This window comes from Pristis pectinata, chromosome 10 (genome assembly GCF_009764475.1).
Source record: "Pristis pectinata isolate sPriPec2 chromosome 10, sPriPec2.1.pri, whole genome shotgun sequence".
In the NCBI taxonomy this organism is placed as follows: domain Eukaryota; kingdom Metazoa; phylum Chordata; class Chondrichthyes; order Rhinopristiformes; family Pristidae; genus Pristis; species Pristis pectinata.
The window spans coordinates 83,765,274-83,778,921 of record NC_067414.1 but is presented as its reverse complement, the minus strand read 5'-3'; the positions used below and the strand labels follow the sequence as shown (position 1 = coordinate 83,778,921).

General features: G+C 40.7%; 1 protein-coding gene across 1 annotated transcript in view; it reads right to left on the bottom strand.

Annotated features, from left to right (window-relative positions):
• armc2 (armadillo repeat containing 2) overlaps positions 1-9,904 on the bottom strand; it is a 62,542-nt gene extending 52,638 nt beyond the window's left edge. The window contains exons 1-5 of the mRNA XM_052024788.1: positions 9,747-9,904; positions 7,561-7,593; positions 4,263-4,544; positions 1,621-1,693; positions 416-581 (exon numbers count right to left, since the gene is read on the bottom strand). Of these exons, the coding sequence (XP_051880748.1) occupies positions 416-581; positions 1,621-1,693; positions 4,263-4,480 (457 nt within the window). The 5' untranslated portion in view covers positions 4,481-4,544; positions 7,561-7,593; positions 9,747-9,904. The remainder of the gene's footprint in view (positions 1-415; positions 582-1,620; positions 1,694-4,262; positions 4,545-7,560; positions 7,594-9,746) is intronic.
• Positions 9,905-13,648: the final 3,744 nt, after the last annotated feature.

Here is a 13,648-nt window from a genome sequence, read left to right as displayed (position 1 = left end):
AAAGTTGCAAATTTAGAATTCAAGATTAAAATTTGCATGTCTGTGTTTAATTTTATATTAGTAACGAGCTAACATATCATGTATTATCAAAGGTAATGGAATATTGTTGTCAGAAGGAAAGAAAAATAATTTGGAGGTGATATCTGCATGAAATGCAAATTCAGCAAAAGATTGTTAGAGCCAGGATAGAAGCAATTGATTTTATGGAGGATGCCTTTGTAATATATCTATGAGGCAAGAAGTCCAGATTGGGATAGAATAGGATACAAAATGTTGTTAGTTATCATTAAGACAATTTTATATTGAAAATACTATTAGAGCACAGTAAAAAAACTTCAGATGACTTCCTATAGTTCCTGGAGACAAAAAGCTGATGAATAACCACAAATGACTGTAAATATTTTTAGCTACTTACTTTCTTCAGGATGATTCACTTTGTCAGGCAGAAGATTTCCCTGGGAAGCTACTTTAAATAATCGTGCGCGAGCATTGCTTACTCTTTTAATCTCTATTGGGTCCAGTGGGGGTTTTGGAATGGTAGGATGTTCATCTTTAGACGAGGAGGCAGGAATTTTTGGTTTCTGATCCAGAAGAAATCAAGAATTTTAAAAAATTCTAACAAGTTAATAAGCTGAAATTCTGTCAGTGCTTTAAATGCCAAAAATGTCCTGACTATCAGTAAGTGGTGTACAAACAGCGCTTGAATAAATAAAAAAAATGAAAATTTAACTCACATAAAATAATAAACATATACTTGTATGTGTTCACCATTAAGTATACCTACACTGCATTATATAAATCTTTTTCACAACTGAATGCCGTTTTATCATTGAATACTTCAATGTTAAATATTGTTCAGCTGATACAAAATAGGGCGTGTTCATGTATGTTTCAATATTGCTGCATTCACCAAATCAAAGAATAGGAATTTCCTTATTCATTATTGATTCCCCAGTCAAAGCAGACTCAAGGGACCACACAGCCCAAGCCTATTTCTTGTTCCTTTGCTTTTGGCATGATGTGGGCGATCAAGAGTTGGCAACACTGGCAGCAAAGAGAGGTCAAGAGAAAGGTCTGGATCACAAGCTTCTGCCTCCTAAGAGTGAGAATTATGCATGCAGGCCATTGACATTAAAAAGGTGATGGGTTGGATTGGAACTGCAGTTTGCGATTCTTCATTTTTAACTTCTACCTGCCACCTCTGCCCACCTCTCTGTCTCTCCCCACTCCATCCACACCACCTTATCCTTTGAAACTTCTGTGGGAGTTAATATCAACCCTGAGTATCAAGAGGATATTGTTTAATGGACAGCATCACAAACTTTGGCCTTACAACAATGTGTAAAAGTCCTTTAGATAGGGCCACTGCAAAGCATTTACTTGTGGATCTCCTGGCTATTTTCCCATACTTAACTCAGAATTATTGAGGCCAACTGCATTGTGCCAAATGCTATCTTTTCCGAGATAATTAAACTGCTAAAAATTATGGATCAAAGATGGATACAAATAATTTCGCACTGCAATATATTTTCTACCACTTCTGATAAGAGTTCTACTCTGTTTTAAAATAATTGGTAGCAAAGCCACATTGTTTTCAATTTTGTCTCTTTTTACACTCACATGATCAAGTGGGCTGAGGCGTGCTCCTGATAAGGGTCTTGAATCACTTCCTTCAAAACTGCGAGCATGAAGACTGTAGAAATAAAGCATTGAATTTATTTCTTCCTTGTGCTTATGATGAGATTCTTTACTGCATTATTTAAGGGCAATATAAAATCCCAAAAATGAATTACTTGGAGTTAAAAATGTAACTAGGGGTTTGAATACAACAATATAGCCAACATTTTGTAATTTAAAAAAAATCAGTGCAAGGGCAGTCAGAGCATCAGAGTATAAAGAATCACTAGACTGATTCCTGGGATGGTAGGTTTGCCACGTGGAGAAAGATTAAGTATTCTGAAACTGTAACTCCTGGTTCTAGGCACCTCAGCTGGAGGAAACACCCTTTCTGTGTTCACCCTGTTGAGCCCTGCAAGAATTTTATGAGTTTCAACAGGGTCTCCTTTCATTCTCAGGCCTAAACTGATCAATCTCTCTTTACATGGAAAATCTGCCATCCCAGGAACCACCTTAAGTGAAACTTCTTTGCACTCCCACTATGGCTTATATCCTTTTTTTAGGTAAGGAGCTCAAAACTGTACAGAATACTCCAGGTACAATTCTGCCAAGGTTCTATGATTACAGTAGGACCTTTTTCCTCCTGTACTCACATCCTCTTGTAATAAACACCAATGTAACACTTGCCTTCATAGAGTTGTACAGTACAGAAACGGACTCTTCAATCCAACTCGTCCATGTCAACCATGATGCTTACGTATGCTAATCCCAGTTGCCCGCATTAGGCCCATATCCCTCTACTCCCTTTATAATCAAGTATCTGTCCAAGTGCCTTTTAAATGTTGTAATTGTATCTCCCTCTACCACTTCCTCTGGTAGCTCATCCCATATAACCACTGTTCTCAGTGTGAAAAACATGCCCCTCAGATCTCCTTTTAATATCTTCCCTCTCACCCTAAACCTATGCCCTCTAGTTTTAGGCTCCCCTACCCCAGGAAAAAGACTTTATCTACAATATCAATGCCCCTCACAATATTATAAACTACTTTAAACTCAGTCTTCTACATTCCAGTGAGAATAAACCCAGCCTGTCCAATCTCTCCTTATAAGTAAACCACCCCCCCCCCCCACCCAATTGCTTGCTACATCTGCGTGTTAGATTTCAGTGACATGTGCAAAGGACACTTAGGTCCTATTAAACATCAACATTTACCAGTCAATCAACATTTAAGAAATACTGAAAAGCAAAGTGGACCACCTCACATTTTCTACATTTTCCTCCATCCGCCATGTTCTGGTCCACTCACTCAGCTCGTCCATATCCCCGGAAGCATCTTTTCCCTCTTCGCAATCCCACTAGTTTTGCATCACACTTACTGTAAATCTTATTTATTCAAGAAATAGGCAATGTAGCTAAAAATACTCAATCTTGCTTCACATGGCAAACCTGCCATAGACTTGTGTATGGAAAGACCATAGATAATGTGTTAGATGTGGTGGCCCTAGGAGTCAGGTTCCTGCACCTTTATTATTCTGTAGGTCTGTTAGTCTATTCCACACAGTAGATCAATCTGAAAGTTTCTCATTGAACTTTAGTATCTTGATAATCCCACAGAAGTAATGAAGGTTAATGAATCAAACAGAAACTGAAATACTCAACCAAAAATTCTTTATTACACCTATTACGCAAACATAACCACATTAGTCTCAGATGATGCATCACTGTTGGAGAGGATGCAGCAGATTCAGCTGCCTCTTACATTATGGTGATTTGAAGAAGGGCAATAATGCAAGAGAGTTTAATTTGACAGAGTTATGTATTCCCTTCCATCTATATACCTAGCCGAACATATTACATCATGATTTCTATTTTTGTTATTGTGTATAGGCAGGAGTGGGATGGTTCACTCAATGTGCAAGTGCTCTGTGCCTACTTGATGGTGATAAACTGCATGGTTCTGGATTTCTATTTGCTTTCCATTTTGCTATATTGTTTGGCTCCCCTGCTCCACTTTACTTTCCACTTTACTTTATTTCTAAACATCTAACCTTTTTCAATCTGACTAATAGTAACCTAAAGCAACAAACAATTTGCTGGACAAACTCAGCAGGCCGAGCAGCATCTGTGGGGGGAAAGGAATTATCAATGTTCTGGGTCGAAACCTTGTCTCACGACAACCTAATGGCAATTTAAGTTTTCTGACTTTCTCAAGGATCTAAGTAGAATGTTACTTATCTTAATTCATGTTATTTTTTGAATATTTACCACTGACTTAATTGTATGAAGATTAACTATGTCATTCCTTATAATTAATACCTTCTAGTACTTTGCCATAATTACTAAATGCAATAATGAATAGAAATGGGCTTATTCATTATTGAATATTAGTACTTTCTTGTTTACAAGGCAATAGATAACTATTTAATTTTACTGTTTTTCTTCTCCTCACCAGATTCAGGAACCTACAATTAATTCAATAAATTCCCAAATATAAAAAAATTGTAAAAATGAAACTGAGGGTCTAATAACAGATATATTCTGAATTCACCTTCAAATAAAGTAACCATATTAGATGAAGCTAGCTGCAGCACACTTTGCTCTAGACATTGAGAAATATATAAACCTCACTATCTGATATCACTACCTGAAAGAAGATGGAGGTCTATTCCCATGTGCACGGGAAGAAGTAGACCCAAAAAGTTTCCTTTGATCATCTTTAGGAGTAAATGGCCTTTGAGTCTTTAATATTCTCAGTGAAGATCGGGCTTCACTAATAATCTCTGCGCTGGTCTTCTGTTGAGATGTTGAACCCCCCACCAAGGTTGGAGCTTTTACAGTCCTTTTAGTCCTTGAAGACTGCATCTTTCCCAGAGCAAATGAATAGCCCTAGAAATTCTCCATTTGGTATACACAATTTAAGTATGCACTGTAGGCAAGAAAAGAGAAATTACTGTCAAAATTGAGAATCTTTATCACGTGGAAAAGAAATACTAAGCATGTTGTACATACAAATATTGACAACCCTGATAATTCTGAAAGGAATAAGATGCTGAACCAAGCTAAGCCTTTTGACCAGTAGCAATATGAATGATCAGAGGGGAAGAATTACCATTACTTGAAGATCTGCAATTAATCAGCAACTCTACATTTTATCATAACTGAAGAAAAAACACAGAAACTCCACAGGAATAATTCATGTCTTGAAATATTCTCTCAGCAATCAGAATCAAGGTGGGATTTTTAAAATTAGCATTGCCGTATCTTGTCTTAGCAAAATATGTAAAAATGGCTTGTTTTCCCTGGAGCAAAGATGACTGAGGGGTGGCCTGAGAAGAGTACATAAGATTACGAGAGGTATAGATAGGTTAGATAATCCAAATTTTTCCCATGGCAGGGATATCAAAAAAAAAGTTTAAGGTGAAAGGGAGGAGTTTGAAATGGAATCTAAGGAGCAAGTTTTTTTTTACACAAAGAATAGTTGATACGTGCTGCCAGAGGAAGTGGTGAAATCAGAAAAATAATTTTCAGGCACATTCAGGCAGACACTTAAATAGGCAAGGCATCAATGGATACTATCCTAATAGGATTTGAGTAGATGGGCAAAAAGATTGGCATGAATGTGTTGTGCCAAAGTGCCCATATCTGTGCTGTACAACTCTATGACTATGATTTTATAACTCTATACCTAAAATCCCTATCTAGGCAGAAATTGCAAAGCATAATTTAAATCAGCTAACAACTATGTCTGAATAACTAGCTGAAGAGGTGAAACTATGGTTATTTCAAATATTTGACTTAACGTTGTTTTTAAAAATGAAATGTTATGAAATAACAGTCAGTGAAATCCTGCTTTTATACTTCAGAGAATCCATGCTGGTTCCCTTTGTTTACATGAGGGTAATCAGATGAACAAAGGAGGTCTTTCTTCTGATTAGGCTGTCCCTCCTGGTTGAAGATGATTTGATTCCATTCCAGTTCTGTGCATTCTAAGGTGGTTGATGACCAATGTAGGCCCAGCCATAGGTTCAACGGGAGGTACTCTGTGGAGCAGATGGCCAGGTAGCATGTAAGGTTATGCACTCCTTCCACTATTTTCACTGGGTTTCTGTCAGCTCCCAATGAAGGGACGAGGTTTGCAGTGCCATCCTGAATACTTCTTTTCCATTTTGAGTGGTCATGGGCCAGGATTGTCATGAGTTTGTGAGGGTATTACATTATTTTGCAGAGGCTTTGAGAATATCCTTGCATAATTTTCACTGACTTCCTAGTTGTCTTTAGCTATAACAGACCTTGGAGCAGAACACCTCTTTTGGAAGATATGCATGGTGGTGAAGCTGATGGAAATTATTAAGGTTGATCTGTTGAATGTAGAGGCTGGTGGAATGGAAGGTAACAATAGGAACTCGATCCTTGCTCTGTCCAGGAGGAGATGGTGTGTCAGAAGAAGTGCAGAAAAATCAAGCTTTCATGATATTTCTCCAGTGTCTTGAAGTGCTTATGGTAGGTTGTCTATTGTTCAGAAATGTACAGGAGGGCAGGGGTCACTGCTACATAGGTTTGAGGTCTTGATTTTCAAACACACTTTTCCTCACACAACAAAAAGCTGGACTAACAGGCAATAATGAGTTATTAGTTTGCCTTCCCTGAGGAGTGGGTCAAAGATATGGAAAGTTGGTAGAGAATATTTGTTTAGCCAATGTTTAATACAAGGTCCATTCTCTTGTACACTTTAGTGAAAAAGTCAATGATGACCTGGAACTTGGCATGCAAAAGTGTTCGAGCATCACTTGCTTACTGCAGTTCAATGACTGAGGTTTCCAACATCTGCTATTTGCTTTTTTTTAATGTATATATTTTCATATAGTGGTTGATGCTACCCTGTGAATTTCTCTTGGAGTAATGCAGTTATCATATCCATTATTCCCCTAGATAGAAGGACAATTGTCACAATTACAGTGTTTCTGAAATCCTCTGGCATGTCTTCCTCTTCCCAGGTGAGAGAGATGGATCTTTGAGTGTGTGTATTATGTATCTTCTGCAAAGTTTTAGAACTTCAGCATGGATGCTCCAGAGGTCTTACTTCCCAGCTGGCATATCAGTATCTTGTCAATTTATCTTGGCAGTAAGACTGGACTGGATTACTTACTCTGTGATGGAGTTATCAACACTCATGTCAAGACAGAGTCAGAGTTAAGTTCTTTGAAAGGTTCCCTCACACAGCTGCTGACTGCCTCTCTAGAATTCATAAGCTCTATAAGCTCTCCTTCATCCTTGGTTCTCAGTGAGTTGAGGCCTTGGGCGTTTGGGCATAGGTGATCTTGATAGCACTAAGGAACCCAGGTATAGCATAGTGATCAACTAGTTGCTGGATCTCCTATGCTCTTTACATTCACCATCTGTTGATTATATTACAGGCTGCTCTTGGACCTCAGCCTTCAGGTCAATGTAAAGCTGTTTCTTTTCTTGAAGAGTGGTGGAGATTCCAATCCAAGCCTTGTATTTGTGGTTAATTAGATCCAGGATCTTCAAGTTATTCTCATAAAACCAGTCCTGATGTTTCCTGATAGAGCAGAGTCTCTTTAGAGATACTGCTAATGGCGGACCAGTGACTATAAACATTCTGCAGCTGGATGGGAGTTGTCACATTGTTTTTGAAGGTATAGGGCAGAGGGTACAACACCAGTTGAAACTTGATACATGGTGAACAAAAATTCAATAATCAATGGAGAGAAAGAGAGGGAAAGATTAGAATGACGCTATGATCTGAGCCGTCTAAGCTGCACTTTTCCCTTGTATCTACTCTGAACAAATATAAAATCGATTTTAAAGGTCACATTGAACATGCCAGAAATGTATAACATTTGAATTTTAATTCAAGAGTTACTATAATATATTAGATTCTAGTTGACACCACTCTTCAAGGCACTATGAAAGATACTCACGAGAGATGAATATGTAACTCCTTAAGAACCATTCTGCAAGTAATGGAAATTAAAAAACTACATTATCCTTTGTAAGAGAAACTGACCAAAGCTTCTGTGATTTTTGTATTTAGTATACTATCCATGTACAAAATAAACACCAATTACTTATGCAACAGTTAACAATGTTTATTTCTAAAGGAAACAGCACAGTGAATGATTTCCAGGTTTCTAATTCTGCTCAGTTTTGATGGATGGCCTATCAGGAAACTTTGGCACTAGAGTTTCAAATGGTAAAGTTGCTAGAAGTCAAAGGTTATTGCAAAAAAAAATAAAAGCTCATGGTGTAGGAGATAACATATTGTCATGGTGTCAAGGAGTCTCAGAGTCATACAGCACAGAAAGAAGCCATTCAACCTAGCATGTCTGTAAAGTACCTATGTATGCTAATCCCATTTACGAACACTTGGTATATAGCCAACAATGCCTCGGCGATTTAAACACTCAACCAGATGCTTCTTAAATATTCTGAGAGTACCTGCCTCGACCACCTTCTCAGGCAGTGTATTCCAGATTTCAACCACCCTCTGGGGAAAAAAAATTCATGCTTAGATCCCCTCTAAACTTACTCCTCACCTTAAACCTATGCCCTCAGATCCTAGACACGTTTGACATGGAGAAAAGTTTCTATCCACCCTATCTATGCCTCTCATAACTTTGTATACGTCTATCAAGTCCCTCACCCTGAATCTCCTCAGCACTCTATCCCATGCAATTGATGGTATGGATAGAAGATTGGCTGGTTTACAGGAAACAGAGAGTAGGGTAAAAATAGTATTTTCTTCCCAGTTGGTAAATGTAACAAGTACTGTGTAATTGGGATTGCTGCAGGGGTGTTGATTTTTTTTTACAATTTATATAAACGACTTGGAAGAAGGGACCTGAGGGTCAGTTGGTAAATTTGCTGATGACAGCTATGAAAGCAGCTTGTGAAAAGGGCATAAGGGAGGTAGATAGATTAAGTAGGCAAGGTACTTGCAAATGAAATATAATAAGGGAATATGTGCAATTATCCATTTTAGCAGGAAATTATTTTTTTTAATGTTATCTAAATGGTGAGAGATTGCAGAGCTCTTGAAAGTCAGAGAGATCTAAGTATCCTAGTGTATGATTCACACAAAGCTTGAGTGCAAATGCAGCAAAGTAATTAGGAAGCCAGAATGTTGTCATCACTCTTTGTTCCCATGGGTTGCAGATCCCCTTCTTGTATCTCGCCCTTCAGCCCCAGAAATAGAACCAGACCTCATTTCCTGTGGGTTAAAAACATTATGATGCTGGAGGAGCTTAGCAGGCCAGGCAGCAGCCGTGGAGAAACGCTTCCGGTCAGGACCCTTCTTCAGGACTGAAGATAGGAAAAGGGGAGGCCCAGTATATAGGTCGGAAAGGCAGACCAGTGATAGTGGACAAAAGAGGGGAGGCGGGGTGGGCACAAGGTGGTGATAGGAAGACGCAGGTAAGAGATAGTGATAGGCAGGTGGGGGGGGGAGGTGGGGACAGCAGATCCACCAGGGGGATGGGTCAAAGGTAAGGAGAGAGGGGAAAAAAGGGGTAGAAAAAAAAGAGAGATAGGAAAGGAAAGAAGAGGCATGGTTGGGGGAGGAGGTGGTTGAGGGGATTACAAAGCTGGAGACTTCAACGTTCAGGCCGTAAGGCTGCAAGGTTCCATGACGGAAAATGAGGCGCTGATGCTCGAGTTTGCGCTTGGACTTCTCCCGGCAGTGGAGGAGGAGGCCGAGGACTGACATATCAGTGGCAGTGTGGGAGGGGGAGTTGACTGGCAACGGGGAAGTGGTTTTTCTCCACGGATGCTGCCCGGTCTGCTGAGTTCCTCCAGCATCATCGTGGGTTTCATCTGGATTCCAGCCTCTGCTGTCCCCCGTTTCTCTCGCCGTGCCTGTGGGTTGTCATGACGACGGCAGCCACCGTTGGCGTTACCCGGCCTGCGCCGCCTTCAGTTGCCATGGCAACCGTACACAACCCGCGGGCACCGCCGCGCTCAGCTTCACAAAACGCCAACAGAAGCGCAGCCAGGCTGACCGCCTTCCTCCAACCTTTCCCAACACCGGCAACGCACACCGACCGACGGGTAACACTTTATATCCGGAGCGATTCCCGACGGACTCTTCCTGAACTAACCCCATTTTTACCTGGAGTTTCTGCCAACCTGCAAGCTGCCGGTGGCCGAGACCCGAAACTTGCCGTTTACTCCTGTACTTGCAGCTGAGCCGGGAGAGTTATTCTCAGTCAATGTTGTTATCGCCGTTGCCTTTTCTTCCACCAACTTGCGAACACTTGGGAGACGGCCGCCGGCCAGCGCTACCGCGCATGCGCAGCGGTGAGCGCTGATGTCATTGTCACGCGGTTCTGTGGGAAACGTGACGTCACGGCAGACACATGCAAGGTGTGAGGTCCAACTCCATAACCTTCAGATGTCAATCCCAGTGTGTGAAAAACAACGTAGACCACTGATAGATGATCCAACTATGTCCTTAAAATGCTAGGAGAATTGGATGAGACTAGCTTAGATGGGCATCTTGGTTGGCATGGATGAGTTGGGTCAAAGAACCTGTTTCCCTGCTGTATTACTCTATGGCTCTTTGAGTGAATAATGGGCAGACTCCATCCAATAATCCGCCATCCGACTATTATGACTGTTATCTGACGATTTATGTATAAATTACATTTAACTTATATTCTGTGTGTTGACTGTACCCATGTCCCTGTAATGCAACAAACATTGTACCTGTACTTCACTATACATGTGCACATGATAACAAACACAGCTTGACTTGACAATTTGGAAATCCCAGTTGCTTGGCATCTGGCTCACAGGAGATGTTTCCTGGACTTCCTGAAATTCACCGGCATCACCCCACCCCCAGTTCCCCTGCTCCCCTGAAACTCACTTGGATCTCCACTTCCCACACTCCCCTGAAGCACATGGGGGCACCCAGTTCCTACACTCCCCTGAAGCACACCCGGACCTCCAGTTCTTGGACTCCCCTGAAACACACTTGGGAACCCCAGTTCCCAGTCTGGCCCCACCAAAGTCCCTAGCATACTGGATTATCAGCTGTTGACTGTTCTCCGTGGAATTATGAGCAAGACATAACTTTAATATAAGAGCCAAGCCTTTCAGAATCAGTCAAAGAAACATTGTTTTGCACAAAAGGCAGTAGAAATCTCAATTTACATTTTAAAAATACTGCTGTGCAAAGCTTTCCAGATGGATATAGATCAAGTCTAATGAAGGAAGCCTATCGAGGGGTTTGGTCAAATTGAAAAAGTGGCGTTGAGCTGTGGATCAGGCGTGGAATAACTGAATAGAAGAGCAGGGCCAACTGGCTGTTTCTAGTGTTCTGCCACATCAGTTCTACCCAACAAAACAAGTATAAGAACAATAGAAAAAAAGAGCAAATGTTGGCCATTTGATCCCTTTGAGTCTGCTCTGGCACTCATCAAGATCATGGCTGATTGTCTGCTTCAACTCCATTTTCCTGCAGTATCATATTATCCCTTGATTCCCCTAATATCCAGAAACAATCAACGGTTGTTTTGAGTGAAGTCAATGACTGAGCCTCTACAGCACTCCAAAGATTCACCATGTCTGCATGAAGAACATCTCTTTTTCTCCATCCTAAATGGCCCACACCTTTTATTGAGACTGTGACCCATGGTTCTAGACCCTTAAGCTGGGGAAATATCCTCCCTGCGTCCAGCCCCTCAAGCACATTTTTTTTGCAATTTGTGATTAGATCCACTCTCATTCTTCTAAACTCTAGAGAACACAGGAGACGCAAGAGACCGCAGATGCTGGAATCTGAAGCAAACACATGCTGCTGGAGGAACTCAACAGGTCAGACAGTATCTGTGGAAGGAAATGGACAGTCAGCATTTCAAGACCCGAAATGTCGACTGTCCATTTCCCTCCACAGATGCTGCCTGACCCACTGAGTTCCTCCAGCAGCTCATTTTTTGCTCTAGAAAATAGAGGCCTAGTCCACTAGTCTTCTCATATTGCAAACCTGGTATCACTGTAACTAGTCAAGTGAGACTTCATTACACGCCCCTGATGGTAAGCACATCCTCTTATCAGGTAAGGAGACCAAGCATAAGAACACCAGAAAATAGGATCAGGAGTAGGCCATTTGGCCCTTCAAGCCTGCCCTGCCATTCAATATGGTCACGGCTGATCTGCCTCAGGCCTTAACTCAATTTAAAGGAAAAAATACATGCTGAGGTTACAAGTGATTCTTCTCCATGCATCTCTGAACTGATTGTTAAAGGCCTCATTCAGATTGAGTAGACTGTTGGAAAATTAGCAATAAGCTCACCATTTGGTTACCTAACACACACACAATAGATTTTACTAAATTTGCATTTATTTTCTTATCCTCATATTCTTAATTCTCAGTGAAAGGGGAGAAAACTGTGTTTGAGGAAAAGGAGTAACTGTTGTATGTGGTTGACCAATAATGTTTCTGGTCAGTGATTCCACCAGTCTTCGCAGTTCAAATTTATGGACATAATTTGCATTTTGGACACAGGGGGACTTCTTGCCTCCCACACAAATGTGCCCCGACTTTGACCAATTTCCAGCTTCAAGAATTGTTTGTATAATAGACATAGAGTTGTACAGCATAAAGACAGGCCTTTTGGCCCATCACATCTATGTCAACCGTCCATGCCTGTCTATACTAATCTCACTTGCATGTGATGTGAGTTCCAGAAAATGATACAAAGTCTGGGCACATAAAAACGGATGCTTTGTTTAACATTTAGACTAAATGCTTACAGTTTCAGATTTTATTATAGATTAGAGCTTGCTTGTTTGGCAGCCAATGGGAATGAAGTATTTTTGAAATCTGGAATAGAAGCTCTAAAATGATTAAAGATCCGTCTACCTAACTGTTTTGTATTCTGCTGCAGATCCTACTCAACCATGTGCTTAACTTAATTTATCTTGCAGGATTTTGTTTCTCTTTGCTGCTAAAGTGAAGGTGCAGCTAAAATAACCACTACATGTGGAGTCACCCGTTTGATGAAGGGTCACCAGCCTGAAATGTTAGCTTTAGTTCTCTCCACAAGGTTGCCGTCTAACTGTTGAATATTTAGTGCATTTTCACACTATTTTAATAATGCAGAAAATTACATTTTACAGACAAAATGTTTGTAAAAGAAGTGGGGCAGGGCCATAATGTGGGATGTTACTCTATTTATGAATCAACTTGTGTGGTTACATTGGAATTTATTTCTGTTCATGCTCTTTGCAATTAATACTCATTATTAGATGAGTTTTGGATGTGGACCTTTATGTCGATTTGATCTTATCCTTTCAGCATTCTGAACTCAAATACTATTTCTGACAAACAGTTCATGTTTTTGTTTTCCACCAAAATAATTCTTGCATCTCTTCTAAATTCACATTTTATATTATTAAATATGACATACAATCAGACCATTCAGCCCATCTAGTCTATGCCAGCTCTTAGAGCATTTCCATCAGTCCCAGTTCCCCACTTATTTCCCTCTCTCACACGTACTTATTAATTTCATCCTGATTCTCTACAGTAGCAAATTAGTCTACCAGCCAGCACATCTTTGGGTTATGGGAGGAAATCAGAACATGTAGAGCCATACAGCACAGAAACAGGCCCTTTGTGCACTGACCATCCATTACAATAGTAAATGGCTGCAGGAATTGTGAGGCAGCAGATTGTGGGGCAGGCACGGTGGTGTAACGGTTAGCATAACACTTCACAGTGCCAGCGACCTGGGTTCAATTCCGGCCAAGGTCTGTAAGGAGTTTGTATGTTCTCCCCATCTGCGTGGGTTTCCTCCGGGTGCTCTGGTTTTCTCCCACATTCCAAAAAGATATATGGGTTAGGAAGTTTTGGGCATGCTATGTTGGCACCAGAAGCGTGGCGACACTTGCGGGCTGCCCGCAGAACACTATGTAAAAAGGTGCATTTCACTGTGTGTTTCGATGTACATGTGACTACTAAAGATATCTCATCTTATCTTATAATGCCGTGTCACTTGCCACCTG